This window comes from Haliotis rufescens, unplaced genomic scaffold (assembly GCF_023055435.1).
Source record: "Haliotis rufescens isolate VD_foot unplaced genomic scaffold, xgHalRufe1.0.p SCAF_19, whole genome shotgun sequence".
Classification (NCBI taxonomy): Eukaryota; Metazoa; Mollusca; class Gastropoda; order Lepetellida; family Haliotidae; genus Haliotis; species Haliotis rufescens.
The window spans coordinates 16,964,759-16,987,631 of record NW_025963879.1 but is presented as its reverse complement, the minus strand read 5'-3'; the positions used below and the strand labels follow the sequence as shown (position 1 = coordinate 16,987,631).

At 37.9% G+C, this 22,873-nt stretch overlaps 1 protein-coding gene across 1 annotated transcript in view; it reads right to left on the bottom strand.

Moving 5' to 3' along the window:
• Window positions 1-2,152: 2,152 nt before the first annotated feature.
• Window positions 2,153-22,873, bottom strand: part of LOC124137573 (RING finger and SPRY domain-containing protein 1-like) — a 67,635-nt gene continuing 46,914 nt past the window's right edge. The window contains exons 12-15 of the mRNA XM_046503934.2: window positions 11,572-11,674; window positions 10,462-10,614; window positions 8,144-8,248; window positions 2,153-4,357 (exon numbers count right to left, since the gene is read on the bottom strand). Coding sequence (XP_046359890.1) covers window positions 4,219-4,357; window positions 8,144-8,248; window positions 10,462-10,614; window positions 11,572-11,674 — 500 coding nt within the window. The 3' untranslated portion in view covers window positions 2,153-4,218. The remainder of the gene's footprint in view (window positions 4,358-8,143; window positions 8,249-10,461; window positions 10,615-11,571; window positions 11,675-22,873) is intronic.

Below are 22,873 nucleotides of genomic sequence, written 5' to 3'. Positions count from 1 at the left end.
CGTCTGGCAACTGTATCAGAAAAGTTTTAGTTCATTGTTATTTGAACTAAGTTTGTTCTGACCCGCTTGATCTCTGTTAACAAAATTAATTTGTGTATGGTTTAAATGAGTGCCCCCATTTGTCAATTTCCACTTTGTCCAAGGTGCTCTTTACAGCAGAAATAGTGAAAGTACTCAAGAACCACCAAATCATCTTCACCTCAAGATTATGATTAAACCATATATTTAGTATTATTTACCTATTAACATAAAGAGCTTGAAAATTAAGCTAAACTTTGTGAATTGGGTAATCAACAGTCTATGAACTATTAAAATATTTATACATATCCAAAACTTGTTGGACTCTTAAACTACCCATAGCCATAAAAGAGAAATTGACAAAAAATCACAGCCATTGAGTTGTTGAATAAACAACATATAGTCAGCAAATTCACGTAAAATGACATATTGTTGTCGATAAAATTGTCTAAATCTAGTAATATCCAACTTGTGATTTGTTTATCAATAACAAAAATTGCAGAAGTTAAAACAGAAGCTGACAAAAGGTTTCTTGAAATGAACAATAAGCGTCATGATGAATGAGTGTTATAAACAAAAGATTTCCTTGTCATTCATTTCCCATCTTGGAACAAACAGTATACATCATTTTGGTAATTGTAATTACAGAAACATTAACATAATATCATTGTCCCATCATTAATAGTCAGCAAAACATCTTTCTAAAACCTTTGATCAAAAGATATTTGTCAATAACTCAGTTTCATAAACAGTTTTTTCTACAACCAATACATTATTCTTGTTTCCATGGGCGTAGACATCTTGTTCCCTCAGGAAAACATTTTCGTTTGAGATCAAAACTGAAACTTAGGACCCTGGGTAGTATTTTATCACACATTTTGTAAAATAGTACCAGAGTACTGAAGCTCACCTCTATGATAAGACGTAATGCAACAAGATCCTGGTGGACAATGTAACTCATGCTACTTAAAATGAAAATGATGGTGATGAACCTAATACAATGACAAAAATAATAAAATATGACTATCGAAGGGGTAACTATCAGAAAGTCTTTACAAAGTACAATTTTGTAGGAGTGAGATAGGTTTTGTATTGCTAAATAACAGTAGTTTAGTATATATATCGTGGCCTTTCAGATTATTACCAGAGGAAATCTCAAAGATTGAGTGGGCCTTCCTGTCTTGGTTAAAGTAGCAAGTAGTGTATGTTGCTGACGGATCATGGATAATAACCTAGCGCATGTTGGATTTCAAACCATGACATGACGAAGGGACATAACTCTGCACAACAATTTCCATTTCAAGTGAGTGAGTGAGTACGGTTTTACGCCGCTTTTAGCAATATTCCAGCAATATCACAGCAGGGGACACCAGAAATGGGCTTCTCACATTGTACCCATGTCGGGATTCGAACCCGGGTCTTCGGCGTGACGTGTGAACGCTTTAACCACAAGGCTGGCTACCCGACCACCCCTCCATTTCAAGATATAGCTGTAGCATTTCTGGCATTTCAACTGCAGCATATCTTCGTAACCATAGGCCAAACAATTGTGTCTAATGGAACCCTAAGCGCTATACAAATTGTCTAGGATGTTTGCAAATATATATCACTATTCATTAGTAGACATTCAAGGCTAATTTCTCTCCCAGTTTACATAGAACTTATTTATAACAAATGTTATTTGGATTATACAAACTGGAGACTACATTCCTGACTACAATGTGCTCCTGAAACTTATGAATGAATACCATCCTTTGAGCCCGAGATGTACTACATGTGTTCAATGTGACACTGATATTTTCAGTAGCAGTGGGATGAAGGTTGTTCAAGGATGGTTGCATGTACCAATTTGTGTTCACTGCACATCTTGTGGGTACTTAAACAACCTATTTGAAGTTACCGTATTCAACGTAATAAGCGCCCAGGGCGCTCTCAAAATTAGAAATTGGGGGCTCTTATTAGAATATTATTTTGTCAAAAAAAAAAAAGAGTTCAAAGATAAATTTCGTGGTTTATGCTGACAGTCTGAAATGTTTATGTATCACAGATATATTTTTCCAGAATTTAATTGCCCATAATTAAGGGTGCATATAACACACGAGTGCGTATTATACGCGTATAAATATGTCTTGCGTACATTGATCAATTGGAAGGGGTGACTAATTGGGATTGTTCACTAGCCAATATATTAGCAAATGTTGTGGGCGCTTATTAGAGTGGGGCACTTATTACGTCGAATACGGTAATCTATCTTCAGTATTAAGCAATGCAGTCTAGAATGATAGAGTTAAGGTCAAATTGTCAATGATACAGTAAAAGGCTTTAAAAAATAAAAGAATTGGTTCTCAGGCAATAAATTTTGAAAATATAGTTTTCTAGCTGTTCAAACTTGTATGTAACCAAATAAAGAGTTGTGCAACCAAATATACAGTTGTGTACAGTCAACCTGGGAAAGGCCTACGTAAAAGTATTCCTTGATGAGTAAAATACTGGAATACTGTATTTGACTACCCTTGGACTTTAAAAAAAAATGGAAATGAAAACAAAACGTGTGGCAAACTTTATGTTGATGCCGCAGTGCCTGAAAACCAAGACTATTATTTTATTAGCCTAATACATCAACATAACATGAATTAAATTCAATTTTATGACATGTCAAAAATACATGGGAGAAGCGCCTCAATGTTCTTTAAACTATCAAGTCACCTCATTGTAACATTGTTTCAGGACATCATGGCACTGTATGAAGTTATCAGGAGAATGTAGCTGCGAGTTAAAAACTGATGAAAATATGTAAATGCAAATGTTTTACCTATTTGATAAAAAAGTAGCACGTTACCAATGTCCATTAATAAAAATCACAATGTTTTGCTTCAGATCAACATCTTATCTATCGCGATGAAACTGTTAACACCGTGAGTGACTTCCCTATAGGTCTCTATAGTAAAGTGTGAACTTGGCACAAAAGTTTACAAGTGAGTCTAGCGTAAATAATCACACACTAACCTCCTTCTTTTTTCAATTGGAAAGTTAGATTAAATCAAGATCATAATAAAATATCTATCTTCAAAAATGTTTTTAAGTACTCTGAATATACACCTGCTGACATCCTCGATGTCAACAGATGAACAGCAAGATGAAGGAATGGACATATCCAATGACATAACCTCATATTGATGATGTCAACGTCAGCTAAAAATTGGCCACCTACCTGCACCAATTATTAAGAAGCCATAAACTTGAGCCTCAATTGTATTCTTAGCCCAAATGCATGTCAATGGTGTAAAATTGTACCCCTGTCTTGAGGGCATAATCATGAATTCAACAAGGCAATGAGAATCTATACATAGTGTTACAACAGTCGTCTGAAATTGCAACAAAATGGATAAAATAGTAAGGCTGGGACGATACACCAACTGAGCGATCCGATACGTATAACGATACCTTGTTCACGATTCGATACGTATCACGATACATGTATGTGCTCTTATCTGTGGTCACTAAGCAATATCTTTCATAGGCAGGATAGTCAAACACCTGGCACGCTGACGATTTACAGTTGGCAGTGTCAAGTATGGCGCAATGTATTAAAATATTTAATTTTTCACTACTAAATTTCATTACTAATTAGTGTTTGGTGTAACATCCATTTCAGTAAACATTTAAGGTATGAATCGATATTTTTGATTTAGTGTGACTGTGATCGATATTTGTATCGGGAATTAAAATATAGCGACCCACCGATGAATCGGTGTACCGTCCCACCACTATAAAATAGCATATGAATATTTTCAACAGGGCTTATCTTTGCTAAAATTAACATCAACTGACTTGGATAAATGTTTACCAAAGTATTTATAGAGAACTCTCTTTACAATATAAGCGCTATACAAAATGTTGTTGACACTGTCTCACTGCCATATTCCTCTGGCTATACAACAACATAATATGTCGAAGAGTCAACAACTCTGTGAGGTGAGACTTGCACAGTATTCACAACTTCTGGCATGATTGCAAATAATACAAACATTTACAGAATTTATGAATATAAATTAGAATAACATCACATTTCTGTACAGTAAGAATGATAATATATATAACACAGGACCTGGAGCCTAGATGCTTCAATTGACTGTACCCATCGGCATACTCTTGACGGGGTGTAGATGGGGTTAGATGGGGAGCAGTACATTGTAGATGTTATGATGTCAGTGGTTCGTCTGTGTTCTCATTGGGTACAGGGACCTCGGTTTCCGTGGCAACCTCTTGTCGTTCCACTATGCTCATGCGACATATTGGGCAGATCTCTAGTAGCAAGGCACAGACATCACAGAAGCCTCTGCAACAACACCAAGAATAGAGTGAGTGAGTGAGTGAGTGAGTGAGTGAGTGAGTGAGTGAGTGAGTGAGTGAGTGAGTGAGTGAGTGAGTGAGTGAGTGAGTGAGTGAGTGAGTGAGTGAGTGAGTGAGTGAGTGAACAGGCCTCAAAGTTTAAATTTTTACCAAATATCCATATGGCTACAAGCATTTTTTTCCTTGTAGCCAGTGGTAAAATCAAGAAGTCAAGCCAATATTGTAGGTAGCTAAAAGCATTTGAAATTATCTTATCAAATAACTAAATATAATATGTACAAGTCATAGCACTAGTCTTGAAACTGTATATTAGTGGATACTGTGCTTGATGTTTGTTATTTGTGACTCAAACAATGATGCAATTTATGTAACTAGATTATTTAGGTATATCCTTGCTTATCTAATGAGCATTGTCAACTGAAATAAATACTAACTAGAAAGTGTTTTTACTCGTAAAAACATATGTCTCCCCCCACTCCCCTAACCCCCATTCATTCGTTTACTTCACGTTAAACCCCATCTGTTCATTCCCACAAAAATAATTCACAATATTTTAATTCTAGAATTGCTTTGAATTCAATAATATTGAAAAGATCAAATTCTTAAATTTCATTATAAGCAAAAGACACAGAAATATTGAAGGGGTGTTGAGTTTAGTTCTGGAACAAAGCCCATCCCAATACAGAGTCTGAGTTAAACTTGTCTCCATAAACAAGAAAAAATAAAATGTGAAAAACTTCTAAATAGCAAGAAGCACCACTTCAGGACTTGGTTAATATGTTGCAACTTCATGAAATAATATTGAACAGTTTTTGAGTTATGGTCAGGAAACCAAGCTTACCCCCATTCAGAGTCTATGTTCAAGTTATCTCCATGGAAACGAGAAAAAATAAAAATGTCAAAAATCTCTAAATAGCAAAAGGCACCACTTCAGTGCTGGGTTAATGTGTATACAAAGTTTCGCGAAAAAATATTAAACGGTTTCTGAGTTATGGTCAGGAAACAAAGCTTACCCCCATTCAGAGCCTATGTTCAACTTATCTCCATGGAAATGAGAAAAAATAAAAATGTCAAAAATCTCTAAATAGCAAAAGGCACTACTTCAGTGCTAGGTTAATGTGTATACAAAGTTTCGCGAAAAAATATTAAACGGTTTCCGAGTTATGGTCCGGAAACCAAGCTTACCCCCATTCAGAGTCTATGTTCAAGTTATCTCCATGGAAACGAGAAAAAATAAAAATGTCAAAAACCTCTAAATAGCAAAAGGCACCACTTCAGTTCTGGGTTAATGTGTATACAAAGTTTCGCGAAAAAATATTAAACGGTTTCTGAGTTATGGTCAGGAAACAAAGCTTACCCCCATTCAGAGCCTATGTTCAACTTATCTCCATGGAAATGAGAAAAAATAAAAATGTCAAAAATCTCTAAATAGCAAAAGGCACCACTTCAGTGCTGGGTTAATGTGTATACAAAGTTTCGCGAAAAAATATTAAACGGTTTCCGAGTTATGGTCCGGAAACCAAGCTTACCCCCATTCAGAGTCTATGTTCAAGTTATCTCCATTGAAACGAGAAAAAATAAAAATGTCAAAAATCTCTAAATAGCAAAAGGCACCACTTCAGTGCTCGGTTAATGTGTATACAAAGTTTCGCGAAAAAATATTAAACGGTTTCTGAGTTATGGTCCGGAAACGGTGGGAACGCCGACGCCAACGCCGACGCCGACGGGAACCGTGCCAAAAACAATATGTCTCCCTCCATTCTGGGGGAGACATAATTATATTAATATTTATGTATTTCTGTTCATTGTTGACTTTAGGAAGTATTATACGCAAGTACAATTATTAGCAGACATGTTTTTCACAATCAGTTTTTTTTTTGTGTGTCTTCAAATGTGAAGCAATAGAATTAAGTTGCCACAAGACATTTTCAAGGTAGTCATCTGGCTACCTATGAATTTTAGACAGTAGACAAATTGAAATTTAGGTGACATTAGCGACCGTTGTAGTCGCAACTTTGAGTCCCGGTGAATGTTGTTTTAAGCCACTGTCAGTAAAAGTTCAGCTATATCACAGCAGCATGTAAATAATCGTGTCGGGCAAACCAGTAGCTGACATCATGAGCAACATTCTAAGCCTTCAGAGTACGATGACACACAATGAAGAAAATAACCAACTTTCACCAACTGATCCATTAAGTCGTCTTATTCAACAACCATGGATTATTGAGGACCAATAGCTGACATTTATACTCTTCTTTGATAGGCATTTAGAAGTTGGAGTACTAAGTAAGGATAAGAATCTATGGATGAACTTCTTTCTTTTATTAATTGTAAAAAAGAAGTTGTTCTTCCATAAATTCTTATCCTTACTTAATGAATTTCCTCATCTCTACAATTTTGGCTGACTCATATTTGCAACCAAATAGACCTGATTTATGGACAACAACTTCCTTAATTACTGTAAAGGCAACGTCTTGGTATAGATCCTTATAGCGTTGTCAGGCAACAAGGGTTGCTTATTGACATCGCCTTTATACTAATTCAAAAAGTTGTTATCCAGAAAGTGTGTCTACTTTGTCATCTATCAATTTTATGTAATGCCTATCAAACAATTCATGTTTACAAGATCCTAATATGATATTATTTATAAATACCGTATTCGACGTAATAAGCGTCCCGCTCTAATAAGCGCCCACTGCGATATTTACTGATATATTGGCTAGTGAACAATCCCAATTATCACCCTTCCGATTGATCAATATATACAAGACATATTTATTCGTGTATAATATGCACTCGTGTGTTATATGCATTATGCACCCTTAATTTTGGGCAATTAAATTCTGGAAAAATATATCTGTCTTGTATAATACGCACAGACTTTTCTTTTGTATCATTTCAGGCTGGCAGCATAAACCACAAAATTTATGACCTTTAAACTGTTGTTTTTATCTCTCACCAAAATTTTATTCTAATAAGAGTCCCCTATCTATAATTTTGAGAGCGCCCTGGGCGCTTATTTCATCGAATACGGTAATCTAAAACAATAATAAAACGATAGGGGTTATTGATTTTAAATAGTTATTTCCAACCCAAGAACCAGACAACTCATTGCAAGTTTTAAATGAGAGTTTCTTGGGCTTCGTTACTGCCCACACTGAAACACAGGTTACATGTGGTGTCTCCTTAGGCATGGGACTTTGATTGAAATATGCCTCTGTTGACGGGGGAAACGGTAATGTATGTCCAGTCTGCTAAACACATGTTCCCTGCAGCTTTTGTAATCCTCCCACTGTCACTGGGCACAAAATCTGTCCTATCAGTAATAGGCTTCACCTTAGGTCAGACTTTCTTTAACACTTGGTTTACAAACCTGCCCATTCCCCCAAAAATGAAATGTGAAAAATTAAAACATTTGAAAAGAACAGTTTTGTTTATTACACTGATCAGAAATAAGTATAAAGTTTAAAAAACAATTTCTCTTAACCCAGTATGTCGATACTATGATCAAAAACTTTGGAAAATTTATCTTAAAAACACAACAAATTATAATGAATCCCTTTGCCTCCTGCTACCCCCCTCCCCTTGGAAGGAAACATAAAAAATCGTTGAAATTGTTTGTTTTTTATATAATTCTTTTCAATCCTACCAACCATAATGTTTGGGAAAAAACCCCGTAAACATGTCCACCCCAAAAAGAATAGGGCCTTACCTATGTTTACATGGCCTTACCTATGTTTACATGGCCTTACCTATGTTTACATGGCCTTACCTATGTTTACATGGCCTTAGCATGATGTTGGCCTGGCGATCAAAACAGAGTGTACAAGAATCTTCCTTCACAGTCACCTGCTTCAACAAATCCAACTTTTTGTGCCTGAAACATGAACAACTAATGTACATCTCTTTTTTTCTTCTTTTTTTTTTCTTTTAAAAAGAAGTACCTGTTACATAAAATGCGCTTCCGCCCAGGGTAGCAGAAAGGCCATGACGTACAGCACAACTTATCAGTACATCTTAGTTTTCTTACAGAAAATAACATACTTCTCACTCACACATTCACTCTAATAATACGAACATACTGCATATATCAAGTATGCATAAACTATTAAAGTTTATACATCATATTGCAGTGTAGGAAAGTACATGGTCTCAAACATTAAAGTCTTAAGTCCAATGTACATCTTACATCTGGCAATATCATGACAGGGGCCACTACAAATATGCTTTACACAATGTACCCACGTGGGTGAGGTGAGGTGAAATTAGGTTTAACATCGCGTCCAAGATTATTGCGCTTATATAGCGACGTGTGTGTGTGTGTCTGCATGTACTAGTCCGGACTGATGCCGATTTATAGTGCTAGCACACTGAGATACCATGCCGCAGTTTAACATTAATTCCCCACTCAGACACAGAACACTGTCTCAGAGCCGACCAGTCCTTGTTTTAGCCCTTAAATGCGGAGCGCCAGACAGGGTGACAACAAGTACCATCTTTTAATGTCTTTTGGTATGACACGGACGGGGATCGAACCCCGGACCTTCCGCTCTCTGGGCAGACGCTCTACCACTAGACCACCGAGGCGTCGTACCAATGTGGGGGATCAAACCCGGGTCTTCAAAGTGACAAGTGAACACATTTACCACTAAGCTTTCCCACCAACCCATATACTTATCAGTGTACAGTGTAGCAGCTGAATTGCCAGCAAATACCATAATGATTATGTTACTATTGTAAACTGAGGCTAATAAGAATCTGTCTGTTGAGTATTGACTGCAATGGCAGAACAAGTTCAGGTTACTCAAAAGAGTTGGCTAGACATACGCAACAGCTCCCAGATATTGTGATGGATTTGCTAATATATTTTGACATTGTTATAGACCTGTCAATCTATTTGTTATGATGGCGCTAACTAGAATTTGGAACAGAATGATCAGCCTGACAAGCACTGGACTGCTGGTGACCTATTCTATCCAGAATTCCCAAATGGAGTCAAATATGGGTGCTGTGGACATTTTCTATCCAGAATTCCCAAATGGAGTCAAGCAAGGGTGCTGGTGACCTATTCTATCCAGAATTCCCAAATGGAGTCAAGTCTGGGTTCTGTGGACATTTTCTATCCAGTATTCCCAAATGGAGTCAAGCATGGGTGCTGTGGAGATTTTCTATCCAGAGTTCCCAAAATGGAGTCAAGCATGGGTGCTGTGGACATTTTCTATCCAGAGTTCCCAAATGGAGTCAAGCATGTGTGCTGGGGACATGTTCTAACCGAATTTCAAAATGGGGTTAAGCATGGGTACTGGGGACATATTCTGTCTGGAATTCCCAAAGGGAGTCAAGCAAGGAATGTATTCTGCTCCGATTTTGCCAAGGGGATACAAGTATGAGGTTCTGGTAATTGAATTCTGTGAGGAATACACTCAGGAAATCAAGCATGGAGTGCTGTGGAATATGCTATACAGAATTCCTAAATGGAGTCAAGGAAGGGACGCTGGTAGGGCTGTTACGATTCACTCGCATATTCAGTGAATCGAACCTTATCCATTCATGAATTGAATTCGTTATTCGTGGTCACTAGAATCAAATATCTTTTTATATGCAGTTATGTGCATTTACATACCTTGTTCCTTAAAATATCCCTAAAAATATATTATATGCATAGAAGACAACACTCATATATTTAATTTGACAGTATTGTGGTCACGGGTCATTGTCACATTTGAGCAGATACTAGTACCTGGATAAGAGCAGTATACAGAATGTATAATAAATAAATAATTAACAAACTATGTCAAATAAGTTATGTTGTTATTGTTTCACTGAATATAATACATAATTCATCAACTGCTGACTTGTTATTGTAATCGTGAATAAATATTCATATTAGTTACCCTATATTCATGATACGAGTCGTATTTGCCTCATAGTGTTTTTGTTGCACCCCTAGATGCTGGGGACCTAATTTTGTCTGGAATCCATAGGAAGAACAGCATGGGTAGCTAGGGATGTATTCTGTCTGGAATCCCCAAGATGAGCTAAGCCAGGGTGCTGAGGATGTATTCACAGGGCAACACAGCAAGAACTGACCTGGGTAAGATAATCCTCTCTTCACTGGTCAGCTCCCCAAAGTCATTGAAACTCTTGAATGGTACATTTGGGGGGAAACTGAATGGCTTGGCACCGAAGTTGAACTCACACTGTTGAAATGACATAAAACTGGCAGCAGCAAAAAAACCACTCCTGAAAATATACAAAATATGTAGACAGCAATTGTTCTGAACTTATATTTAGAAATAACAGAAATAATGGGGGGGAAAATGAAGAAAATCATAAAAAGCACATTTAGGCTTTCGACTAAATACCATTATCAAATGTACGCTGTGAAAGAAATGCCGTGCGACAATGCAAACAGGATCCCTTTTACTGCATGACAGTTGTAGAAAGCAACACTTTAAAGCCACTATTCTCCTTCAGGATGTCTATTGGAAATCCTCCAAATGTTTGTAATTATCCACTAGACTTATGGCTATCCAAATTTCTGATCATTTAGGCCACAAGACTAGTAGTGACTAGTGCAAGATATTAATTATTATGTTAAATATGATAGTACTTATGCTTATTTTAAACATTGCAGTTTTGCATATGGAAATGTGGGAACAGAAATTCAAAATTTTCCATATTTAGTTCGAAGGGAAGCCAACAAATTCTAAAAATTCTTAAAAAAAATTTAATATTTTAATATGGCTGCTTTTTTTTTTATTATTCATTTCCAAGCTGTGGTGCACGGAGGACCCATTCGGTGCTCAATTTCTGCTTCACAGATCGCCGTTTATAAGGTCATTTTTTTTTTAAAACTGGAAGACATCTCAATTTGTTTCTTGCTGTTTCAGATTCCACTGGCGATGCAAATCAGTGTTTGAAAGCCACACTCATACTGACACTTGACAGTGAAACTTTGCATTAAATCCAAAATACCCATTACTAGAATATTTTTTGTATATACAACAATTTTTTTAATTTTTTTCATTCTATATATTACATATTTTCAGCAAATAAAGTTTGAATAAGTTTCGACTCAATCTTGATTCCAAACCAGAAATTGAATGAACATTGTTCACCAACTTCTTATTTTTCTAACATTTTATTTCAGCCCTGGATACATTTTGTTCATCCATCGGTGGGACTTGTGACACTTACCGTGCATAGGTGAAGAGTTGAGTGAAAGGAGGCAGGGGATCTCCATTCAGATAGAAGATCAGTTTCTGACTGTCCACGTCCAGGAGCAGACCCAGCACGTCACCTACAACATGGTGGATGTAAGTGAGGAGTGATGTTCCAGTCAGCATCATTCCAGATACATGGATACCATAGCGGCATAGTCCAAGCGTAGTCCAATCAAAATCGCACAACAAACTAGATGTCTGGTTCGTAAAAACCTTGATTTCTACGTGCAGATTTCGATCAACTGCAGGATTTGCATAACATGTGAACTGTCAACTTAGCGTTGACAGATATGTTTAAAATCTTTTCATGTGTTTAATCAAGGTGCTCAAACGATTTGATGCACTTCACGGGGTTAGACCCATTGTATTACAATATAGATCTTGATTATCAATTGGATCGTCTTGACTGGGCACTGCCATTTTGGTTGAAACAAATACAAGTGATATGAGAGGTGGAATCTGATTGGTCAATAGGAGGGACATAACTTGTAATAGCCACTGGTGGCGGTATGATGGAGCCACGAAATTCCAGCGTAGTTTGCCAAAGGTGGAAACTGACTTTTGTAGTCGGTTAACTCCTTTGCCATGGGAAGATGTGACATTTGTTGCAGACTGGGATCGAATATTGACCTCTGAGCAGGTCTTTATTAACGTTAACGTAATACGTTCAAGTCAGTTTTGTGTTTTTACATGCCCAATACCATCAATGATCAGCCTATGACAGAACAGAATGTAAGTAGTGGTTATCAAGTAGCATTACATGGGATCTGGCCTCTTACATGTTAAGTGAGCCAGCCAATATGTCTTAAGCTACAGCCACCATTATCAAAGCCAATTTGGCAAAAAAGGTTAAGAGGACTCAGACAGGTCGTTCAGACAAGAAAATCAACAATCCTTGACAGCATCAAGCAACAGATAAAGACTTCAAGGCATTAACAACAGAATTGCTCTTTATAAAAAACTCATTCCATGTCAGTTAAAACTTTTATTAGGCGAGTAAAACAAGTATCCCGCTATTTTCAAATAATTGATGCATTAAATTTTTCAGCAATATTACAGCCCATTTTTTTGTAATTGCCAATGTATGCAAATTAGCCATGTTCCAACTTTTACATTACTATAGTAAACCTACCATCTCTTACCACTGATAGCATAAGATCGTGGAAGGAAAGATTCTACCTCATACAATTACCTACATATTTCTATAAATATATCATCATTTGTGAGGTGAGGTGAAATTGGGTTTAACGTCGCGTCCATGATTATTGCACTTATATAGCGACGTGCATGTACATGTATGTGTTTGTGTGGCTGCTTGTACTAGTCCGGACTGATGCCGATTTATAGTGCTAGCTCACTGAGATACCATGCCGCAGTTTAACATGAATACCCCACTCAGATACAGTATACGGACTCCGAGCCGACCAGTCCTTGTTTTAGCCCCTTAATGCCGAGCGCCAGACAGGGTAACAACAAGTACCATATTTTAACATCTTTTGGTATGACGCGGCCGGGGATCGAACCCCGGACCTCCCGCTCTCCAGGCGGACACTCTACCACTAGACCACGGAGGCAGTCATCATCATTTGTAAATCAACACCAAAACCTTAACTAGCTCAAAAAGTAACAAAGACCATAAAGGATTATGCTCTGTGGCCTGTAGGGTAATAATCAAATGTTTGAGGCACATTATAACGTTTGAGATAGCAGACTTTCAAAGTGATTATCGCTTGAATCCAACTTTCTATGTCTGTCAGTAGACCTGGGTCTAGGCCCTCTTCAACAAAGACTCCAAGCATGACAACAAATACTCACATCTAAAAACGCTATCAGTATCAACAGAAAGCTACAGAAAATCTATTTTTGCCACTAAACCTGGTCTCATGGAACAAAACCAACATCAACATCTGAAATCCCAAACCTCCTACACCAGCTTGTATACAGCATTATACCCTGTGTGTTGTTGATCTGTTGGGGGCCCAGTGGTTCTCAGTGGGGGCCAAACTGCTGTCAGAATAGCAGGGACAATACAAAGGTGTCCTGTGTCACACTCAAACAGGAGATACACAAATTAACAAACATCTGCTTGTCTGAGACTAACGAACAACCAGTGACATGTCCTTGTGGTCAAGCACTTTTATCATAAGATAGATGGCATCTGTGTAGCAAGACTTGTGAAAATAAAAAATAATTTCTAACCCTGCAGAAGGAGCTTACAATCCATCTCTCCTTGTAAACCCATTATAATTTCAAATCACAGATTGATTTGTTTTGTTTCCTATTCGGGACTTTTATAATGTTGGGCAACAAACAAATATTTTTTATTGCAAATCAGTGTTAGAAATTGGCACTAGTCCTATAGTCCTTGCCAAACTACCAAATGGTTAAGGTATCATAAGGACTAGTAGAAATTTGCCCTTTTTACAGCTTTTGCTATATGTTATCATTATAAGGACTAGTGGAGTAAAACTGTTAGTTTCTACCGCTGTAAACTGTGTGAGCGGCCAATGCTACTGGTAGAGCAGGACATGCTAACTCTTTTCGTGAACACTCGGTGTCATCACTGAGTTCCATCACTATTACGCCCAATGGAATCTGTTTCGGCAGATAATCCAGACTGATTATTCTCTGATGTTGATGTTTTATATTTATATTTAATATTCCAGCTATATATGAATCCCTGTAAACTAGTTGAGTATGTGTCATACAATCCAGTAGTCAAATGTCAGTCCACAACTTTAGCCACTTGCCTGAGACCCAAATCTGGTAAAGTTTTGTTCGGCCGAGTAAGCTGATATTAGTCCATATTATAACACTACCTAGGTAGGTAACTTATCGAAGATGATACTAACATGTTCGGTTAAGTAAACTCAGAATGTTTTTGCACAATGATGGTGTCAACATACGCTATATACTTAAGTTATTTCCAAACAGTGACAAAAAAATATTGGTGAAATAAAGAAATGACAAAAACACTCAGCATTAGAAATTGGCACTAGTCCTATAGTCCTTGCCAAACTGCCCAATAGTTAAGGTATCCAAAGGACTAGTAGAAATTGGCCATTATTAAGGGTTTTGCTCTATGTTATCATCATAAGGACCAGTGGACTAAAACAGTTAGTTTCTAACCCTGACACTGCATTTAAGGTCTGTGACTTTAGCCTCAAGTCCAAAGCCCAAGTCGAGCAACATTTCTTTTGAGATGATGACAAGTGACAGGTTTGGGCGGGTAGACTCAACAGTTTTTGGCACAGACTGCATTTAGCAATATGCCAGCAAGGACAACCAAGAATGGGGCTTCACACATTGTAGCCTAGACTAACATCTAGTCTCTGAAAAAAACAGTTGTTAAATTAAAGTTATAAAATATAATAAAAAGGACCCCATAGACTTTCTACATTTTCAGATACTGCAGTAATCTCGACTTGCCAAACATTATAGACTTGCATGGGCTGTATTGGATATATTTGTTTCAGGGTCTGTATGACAGACTAATTGCAGCCATGTGGGAACTGAACTTTGGTTATGGGTGACACTTTAACCACAAGACCACACCACCACTCCTGTAAAACCAATAGCCCCATGAGTGAGAAATCTGTGACAAAAGTTATAATGAGTGCAATCTGTGACATCTGCTGGAGATCCCTGATACCTGCTGGAGTATAAAATAACAAAGTCGTTGGCAGTAGGCCCCTGCATCCTATTCAAACTCTGTCAAGTAAATCGTCCTGCTTCGCCACATATGACTGATAGTAATCAATATTCCAGGACAGTAGGGCCCCATTTCATCACCTTATTACACAATGATCTACCATAATTCATACTCACTGCACATGATACGATGTGAGCCAGTCGACATCAAACTGTCTCGCACACCCCATAAACACACAAAGCATATAACACACAATAGATCATATCTCACATGAACTAACCAACAAGCGGACAATTTTGGCTGAGAAGAAAGCAAGGATGGAACTGGTACACTACAAGCACATAGCGTAATATCGCAACACGCTCTAAACACATCTATTTCTACCAGCTCTAGCCATAGAGTACCCTTAACACATAATTATTTGTTTATAGATTCACACTGTGCTCCACCTATAGGGGATCAGGAATAGAAATCCACTTAAAATACGAGCTCAGAGGGCTAGTACTAAGGTAGGGCTGGGACGAGTCCAAATTTACCACCCTGGTACCAATACCCCTATTACCCAACCCTACCAGGGTACCCACTGTTGGTCTCAAGATATAGGTACAAAATGTCCGATTGGGAAACGTTGACCCTACTCCTGTCAAAATGTATTTAGTTACACGTATAAACCGATCTGGTCATGCACACACTGAAGTTGACTGAAGTTTTATCTTAATGCAAACATACAAAGTCAGAAGGAATGTGTGCATAGTCAGAAAGAAATGTGAACATCTGTCACTTATAGTGTAACTAATATTCTTTTCCATTTCTAGATAATTTTTGTCATTAAACAATATATCACATGACTAACCATGAGTCTGGGTAGTCCTGTGGGTACCTGGGTCCTACTCAGTACCCACCCGACCCAGGTACCTGAGTTACCTGTCCCAGCCCTACTAGTGAGATTTGTTTTCTGCTAGCCCTGCAAAAGGTTATTTGTCCTTAAAACATAAAAAGACTTTCAAATTTCAATCGTTTATGACTCAAACGGTTGGGCAAAATGTCCAGCACAGTGATTAGATGAGGCAAAACAAGAGGACGATTGAGAATTTACAGCCTGTGTCAAAATACTTACAGGCTAGTAGTATTATCATTTTATTAGCCCAAGGTAATTCCTACCAGCCTCATGCCTACAGGCAACCAGGCCAGGCTACTGGTGATTGATATTATAAGCAATGTCACACCGTCTGGGTTTGATGACACAAAATCAACCAAGTCATCGAACCAGACCACCTGATCTGTTTAGTTGCCTCATAACCCTGTGAATATCCCGGGTAGATTAGGTCTTCAGCAATCCATGCTTGCCATAAAAGGCGACTATGCTTCCCGTAAGAGGCGACTAAAGGGGCATTCACACGGTACAGCTAGTGGTATACAACTTGTTGTATGCAATTAGTTGCACAAACTGAAGTTGTATACAACTCGGCATTCACACGGCGGCGAGTTGCATACAACTCGGGTCTTGCGAGATCTCTGACAAAAAGCTTGTGATTCACTACATTATCTCTGGAATCCTGGTTGCCGAGTTAATGTTCAGACGCAGAGCTTTGAAAAATCAACGCTGTGCGAGAATTGCGGTCGCGCGGTACTGGACCAACCTCTGACTTTGCACACATTCGATACGAAAACGTACTTGTTTTATGTGTCGAAAACAAATTTTCCGTTACATGACGTCAAAACACGAGGGTGATGCCCACATGTACAAAGACAAAAAAAACACAATTCCTAGTCATTGCAAAACTCAGTATCCATCATGTCCGTGGTGAGCATCTGCTTTGGCTCCGGACAATATGTTCTAGTATCTTTTTGTTTATGTGTATCTACAAAGTTCCCACAGAGCTATCGATTTTAATAACCACATCGGTTCCTTTTCTGGTACATTGAATGATTGTCATCCACAATGTCCTGAAGACATATTTCAGATTTGTTATGATATAGAAGAATGAACTATAGAAATCCTTAAAGTGCCCTTTGGCCAGTTGAAATCAGATACTTTTAGCTTATTTCCCAATTTATAAGAAACGTTGAAATCGGTAACACAAAAAAGTAACAGTATATTACCAATTATATTCGGTTATAGTATGGAAAATTTCGATTAAAAGAACAGAATGTTGGGCACTACAACAGCTCCACAACCCCTCCACCCCCCAGCAACGCACACCCAAACCCCAACAGACCATGACCCGCCTCCGACCATGAATCTCAAATGGTCGGCCCCTATTTTGAAGCTCACACCTGATGCAATCTTTAGCTGTCAATGTCCCGCCAATTAAACGTTAAAATCCAAATGTAAGACAATAGTTGTCCACACATGAGTTATACATTAATAAAAATATAACGTGGCGAATACTTTCAGGTATAACATTTACTTTTTAACTTAAGAAATGAAGTGCCGGTTTATTTAACCTATCTATATAAATTTGCCACAATCAATATGTGACAATTCTCCAAAGGAAATATGTATATGCTGCAGTGTGTTACATTTACAAAGCATCTTATGGGAAGGATAACACGATGAATGTCAATTTCTATGACCAAACAAACAGCTGATTATTATGAGTTTCATAAATTCTATGGCATTTTAGATTATTTGTAACAGTACTGCATACATGTATCCATTTTGCAGCAGTGCATTATTTTGCTGGTGAAACGATATTGAAGAGATATTCAAATTATAGTTCAAGATTGAAACAGTAAACTACTTCATGAACTGAATGCGTTGTGTATTAGTTCACCCGCACCTCAAAGAAAATAACAAATATGTACAACGATGTTGATGCTGACGTATACTAATATGACATCACTACCGGTAACCTCCCGTCATAACGTAGCGAGTTCACTGATAGCAGTACGCGGAATGTTTGGAGTAGGTTTTAACGTGATGCTGGGATCACATATATACATAAATGAGTCATGTAAGTTATGTAATCAGAATCAATCTGAAATCAACAAGTTCTGTTTGTTTTTATGTTTCCATTCTCGCCTTGATACTACGTGGAAAGGCAGACCAATACCGTCGTCAGTGTGCGTGGTTTTGCGTCAATCATGGCGGCACGTTGAACGATTTGTGTTGACTTTTTCCGAATAAGTATCTGGACTCTAATTATTAATTCCTCAATTCTTGCAACGATTATCGACCCATGCATATTCGTAATAAACTGAGCTAATGTATGCAACAAATTGACGACCGAATCTCTCAGAATAGTAAAATGTTAAGTAAAACTAGAAGTTTGCTTTGTTTACATTATAAATGAGAAGGCCCACTGGTAGGTTTCAGAGCACAGCGTTTGGTTTCACACTTGAATATTGCGGTTGATTTCATTTGGACCGTTTGTATAGTGACTTAGACAAAATGTCAATTGATTCTTAATGATATGATGAATTCAGAGATGTATGTATGGTAGCTGAGTGTGAAATACATGTGATGTGACAGGCATCTCGCCTGACGCGAAAAGAACCGTGATTTTGCAACGCTATCCAGCATGGAGGTTCGGTCCAGAGTTTTTATATTTCAAAAACGAATATAGGGTTATTGGAGTCTTTTCGGAATGATGATTGGTGTTTTGACAAAGGGCAGACACCCAATGGTTTTGTAATGGAACTTCTCATGTAGCTATACGTTATTTGAATAAATAATCACATTTAGAACAGTGAATTGGTAAAATGTGAAAATGGCATTTTTTTCGTTGTACACTATTTTCAGATGTCGTTAGTGATACATATGCTTTGGCTAAAATAGTTGTTAATGGCATCATATTATAGATACTTTCCCACAGAATCTAAAACTGTGATGTGTATTTGTGTGTATGATGTATTTTAAGTTTTAGAAACGTATTATGGACCTTATCTCATCTTGGTCTACAGTACAGTGTACAGTCACATAGCCTGTTGTTTCAAATAACACCATGAACAGTTTAACCAGGAGAATTAGACCGATGCAAATGTCAAAATATATAATTTGGTACAGTGGTTTTCTACGTATGTACTTTTCATAGGCCCTTTATTGAGTGGTGACACTAAGGATACCGAAAAACAGAAGTTACCGACCTGAATCAGAGTCGCCATTTTTGTTTACAAATTGACGTGTAAATGTCACGTGATTTTCATACGCTTTTTGATTGGCTGCGTTCATACAACTTGTCGCATGAAAATAGAGCATGTCCTATTTCGTACAACTCACGTCCAACAAGTTGCATACGTAAAAAGTTGGACCGACTTGCCCGTTCACACGATGCAATGTGTTGCATGCAACAAATTGTATACAACTAGTTGTACCGTGTGAATGCCCCTTAATCGGATCGGGTGGTCAGGCTTGCTAACTTGGTTGATGTCATTGTATCCAAAATGCGGGGTTTGATGCTCATGATGTCAATCACTGGATTCTCTGGTCTAAACTTGATTGTTTACAGACCGCCGTCATATAGCTGGAATATTGCTGAGTGCTGAGTTAAACAAGAAACAAAACCAACAAATGGTTGCCTCAGACATTTCATTAGCAGGTGTGCACAAATACCATGCCCACTTCTGCCATTAGGCTGCTTGACAAGTACAAGTTTGTATATTACTTGTCTGAGGACACATTCTAAAGTCAATTAATATTTCCAAATATTGGTAGCAGGTTATGTTACAATTCAAAATTGGAAGATTTGTGATCAGAGAAGTGACTGAGAACCCCATGCCGGAGTTGATTCATAATTTGAGATGGCTCAAAAGATTAACAAGCAGAAACAGGTATTGTGACTCTTAAGTTTTCACATACAATCTGACAAGTAGACATCCTTTTTATGTCAGATTTCCATATACCTGATAAAGGAAGTATTTGGGGCAAGTGCTAAGTTAAATCCATGATATCATCATGTCATTGTCAACTTCCTTGCCACTAACTAAAACACAGCCATGTCAGCGGTAGAAACTATCATTTTTAGTCCACTAGTCCTTATGATGATAACATACAGCAAAACCCTTAATAATGGCAAATTTCTACTAGTCCTTATGATACCTTAAGTATTGGGCAGTTTGGCAAAGACAACAGGACAAGTGTCAATTTCTAACGCTGCATGTCAACTAGCTTCAAAACTTTATCATCTTAAATCAGGTATGTTTCTACCATTAAATGCTATCTGATTGGTTCATTTTCTTGGACAGTGACTGATTGCCATCTTGTACATCCTAAAGAGTTTTTAAAATGTAAAAATGATACAGAAGAATGTACAAAACAAAGTTGACAGTTATGAAAATACCATTATGCTATTTGTCTGAAGAAAAATCATTGCCATCCCTGACAAAGAACAACACCATGAGACTACAGCATCACCAACATCGTACCTATAGTCCACAACTCAGTACCCAGGAAGTGGGTTGAATCTGCTGCACTAGCCAGCACCTCACTTGTCTTCACCTGTGCATATGCCAGACTTCTACAGATACGTGTATAGACACACCACTGTAGAGAATCACATTCACCCATGTCAGACTTCCACGGAACACAAAACACACAAAACACGTTGTTGGTTGTTGTTGTGAGCTGATCTATTGTGTTCTAACTACATAATATATTTCACAAATGTCATACACTGTTCCTTGCACTTTAGACAGGCTTTGTTTGTTGTTGTTTAACGCCGCACTCAGCAATATTTCAGCTAATTGACGCCGGTCTGTAAATAATAGAGTCTGGACCAGACAATCCATCATGAGCATCGATCAACGCAATTGGGATCGATGACATGCATCAACCAAGTCAGCGAGCCTGACCACCCGATCCTGTTAGTTGCCTCTCACGACAAGCATAGTCACCTCTTAGGGCAGATTGGGTTGCTGAAGACCTATTCTACCCCGGATCTTCACGGGTTCCTTTTCTAAGCAACTGGGGGACTCATGTTATGTCACTTATACTGTTCCACCTGCTGACCTCTTCATACATCAAAAGGTGAACAAAAACAATAAAGTAATATCTTAAAAAGATTCAAATTTACGAAATAATCATAACATGTGACCTGCCAGATGATTTGAGAACTTCATCAACTTCATCATCTACAGTTGGCTTATACTTATAACTATTACTATCATAACTATTACTCTAGATAATATTAAGGAGACTTGACTAGTAGGAAGTTTGAAATATCTATTCATGTTTCCTCAGACTGAATAAATGACATACAAAGTTATAGTTGATGCTTAATGTACTTGACACCTCCTGTCAGTGTGACAGCACAAGGGAGACAAGGTTCAAAAGAATCAAAAGCACTGATAAAGAACTTGAAGGATTGAGACATCACTCCTGCCTAGTTTCTAATATCAGTAAATCAAATATATACCCACACTATGTATCAACCATAATGCTTCAATTCAACACGTGTGGGGATTCTGGGTAGACCAGATGCTTGTTGTTAGAGGCGACTGGATCTGGTTGTCATGCTTGGTGACTTGCATGTCATCAGATCCCAATTCTGATGCTCATGATGTCAATCACTGGACTGTGTTGCACACTTGATTATCTACAGACCGCTGTCATATAGCTGGAATATTGCTGAGTGGGGCATCAAGCAACAGACAAACAAAATCCAAAGGAGTGGTGAGATTGGGTAAAGCATGAGTCCTTCTTGTCAAAGTCCCATGAAACATTTACATTAATATCAACATTACCTCATTGACGTGGCTTCCATCATGTACAACACCAGTATTTAGAATGTCAGAAATAACAACACATGATCCACTGCCATGATGACGAACTGGCACCAGCTCATGTCAGATGGCACAATGGAAAGCTTACAAAATGGGACACTTTCACAAACTGAGATCAAACGCTAAGTGTTTTCCTGTATTTAGATTCTGGTGCTCATTTTGTCAATCACTGGACTGTCTGCTACACACACGATTTTTTACAGACTGCCATGATATAGCTGGAATTTTGCTGAGTGTGGAGTTAAACAAAGAAACAAAAAGACAAACAAAAAAACATTTGCTCTGGTTGTTTTTGCAAGATGATGACTGAATGCTGACGAAATCTACCCACCTCAAACAGATGGTACATAGATAGTATCGGTACACAGTACCCTGATAACGCGGCTATCAACATTGATGATGTCATGTCTGCCTTATCCAGCACCTATCACACATACTAACAGTAATCATTAGCCTTATGACTTGTGCCATGAGAAAAGATGAGAAATATTCCAAGTACACAATACCGGTTTTCCACATGGATAATTTTCTCCCCTGTGACAAAGCTCTACCTATTCCCCTCAACAAAACATTCCACTAACAATACACAGATGATTAATTTTTAATTAGATCTCCTGGCAAGATTAACATTGTAAATGACATTCAGAAAATGACAGCGTATGATCCGGTCTGTCATACCTTGATCAGTGTGAACCCCAACAGCATATCAATAATCATATCTCAGCCAGTTCCCCCAGTGACGTGATGTTGGGGCTGATAAGGCAGGGATTATCTTTGTCCTAAGCGGTACATATCCCCTCCCATATACCGACAACAGTGGCCGTTCCATGTCAACAGACTCCTTTGTTCCCAGTCATAACTGTTACAAGCTGCCATCCAAGACACCACCTCAATAAACCAC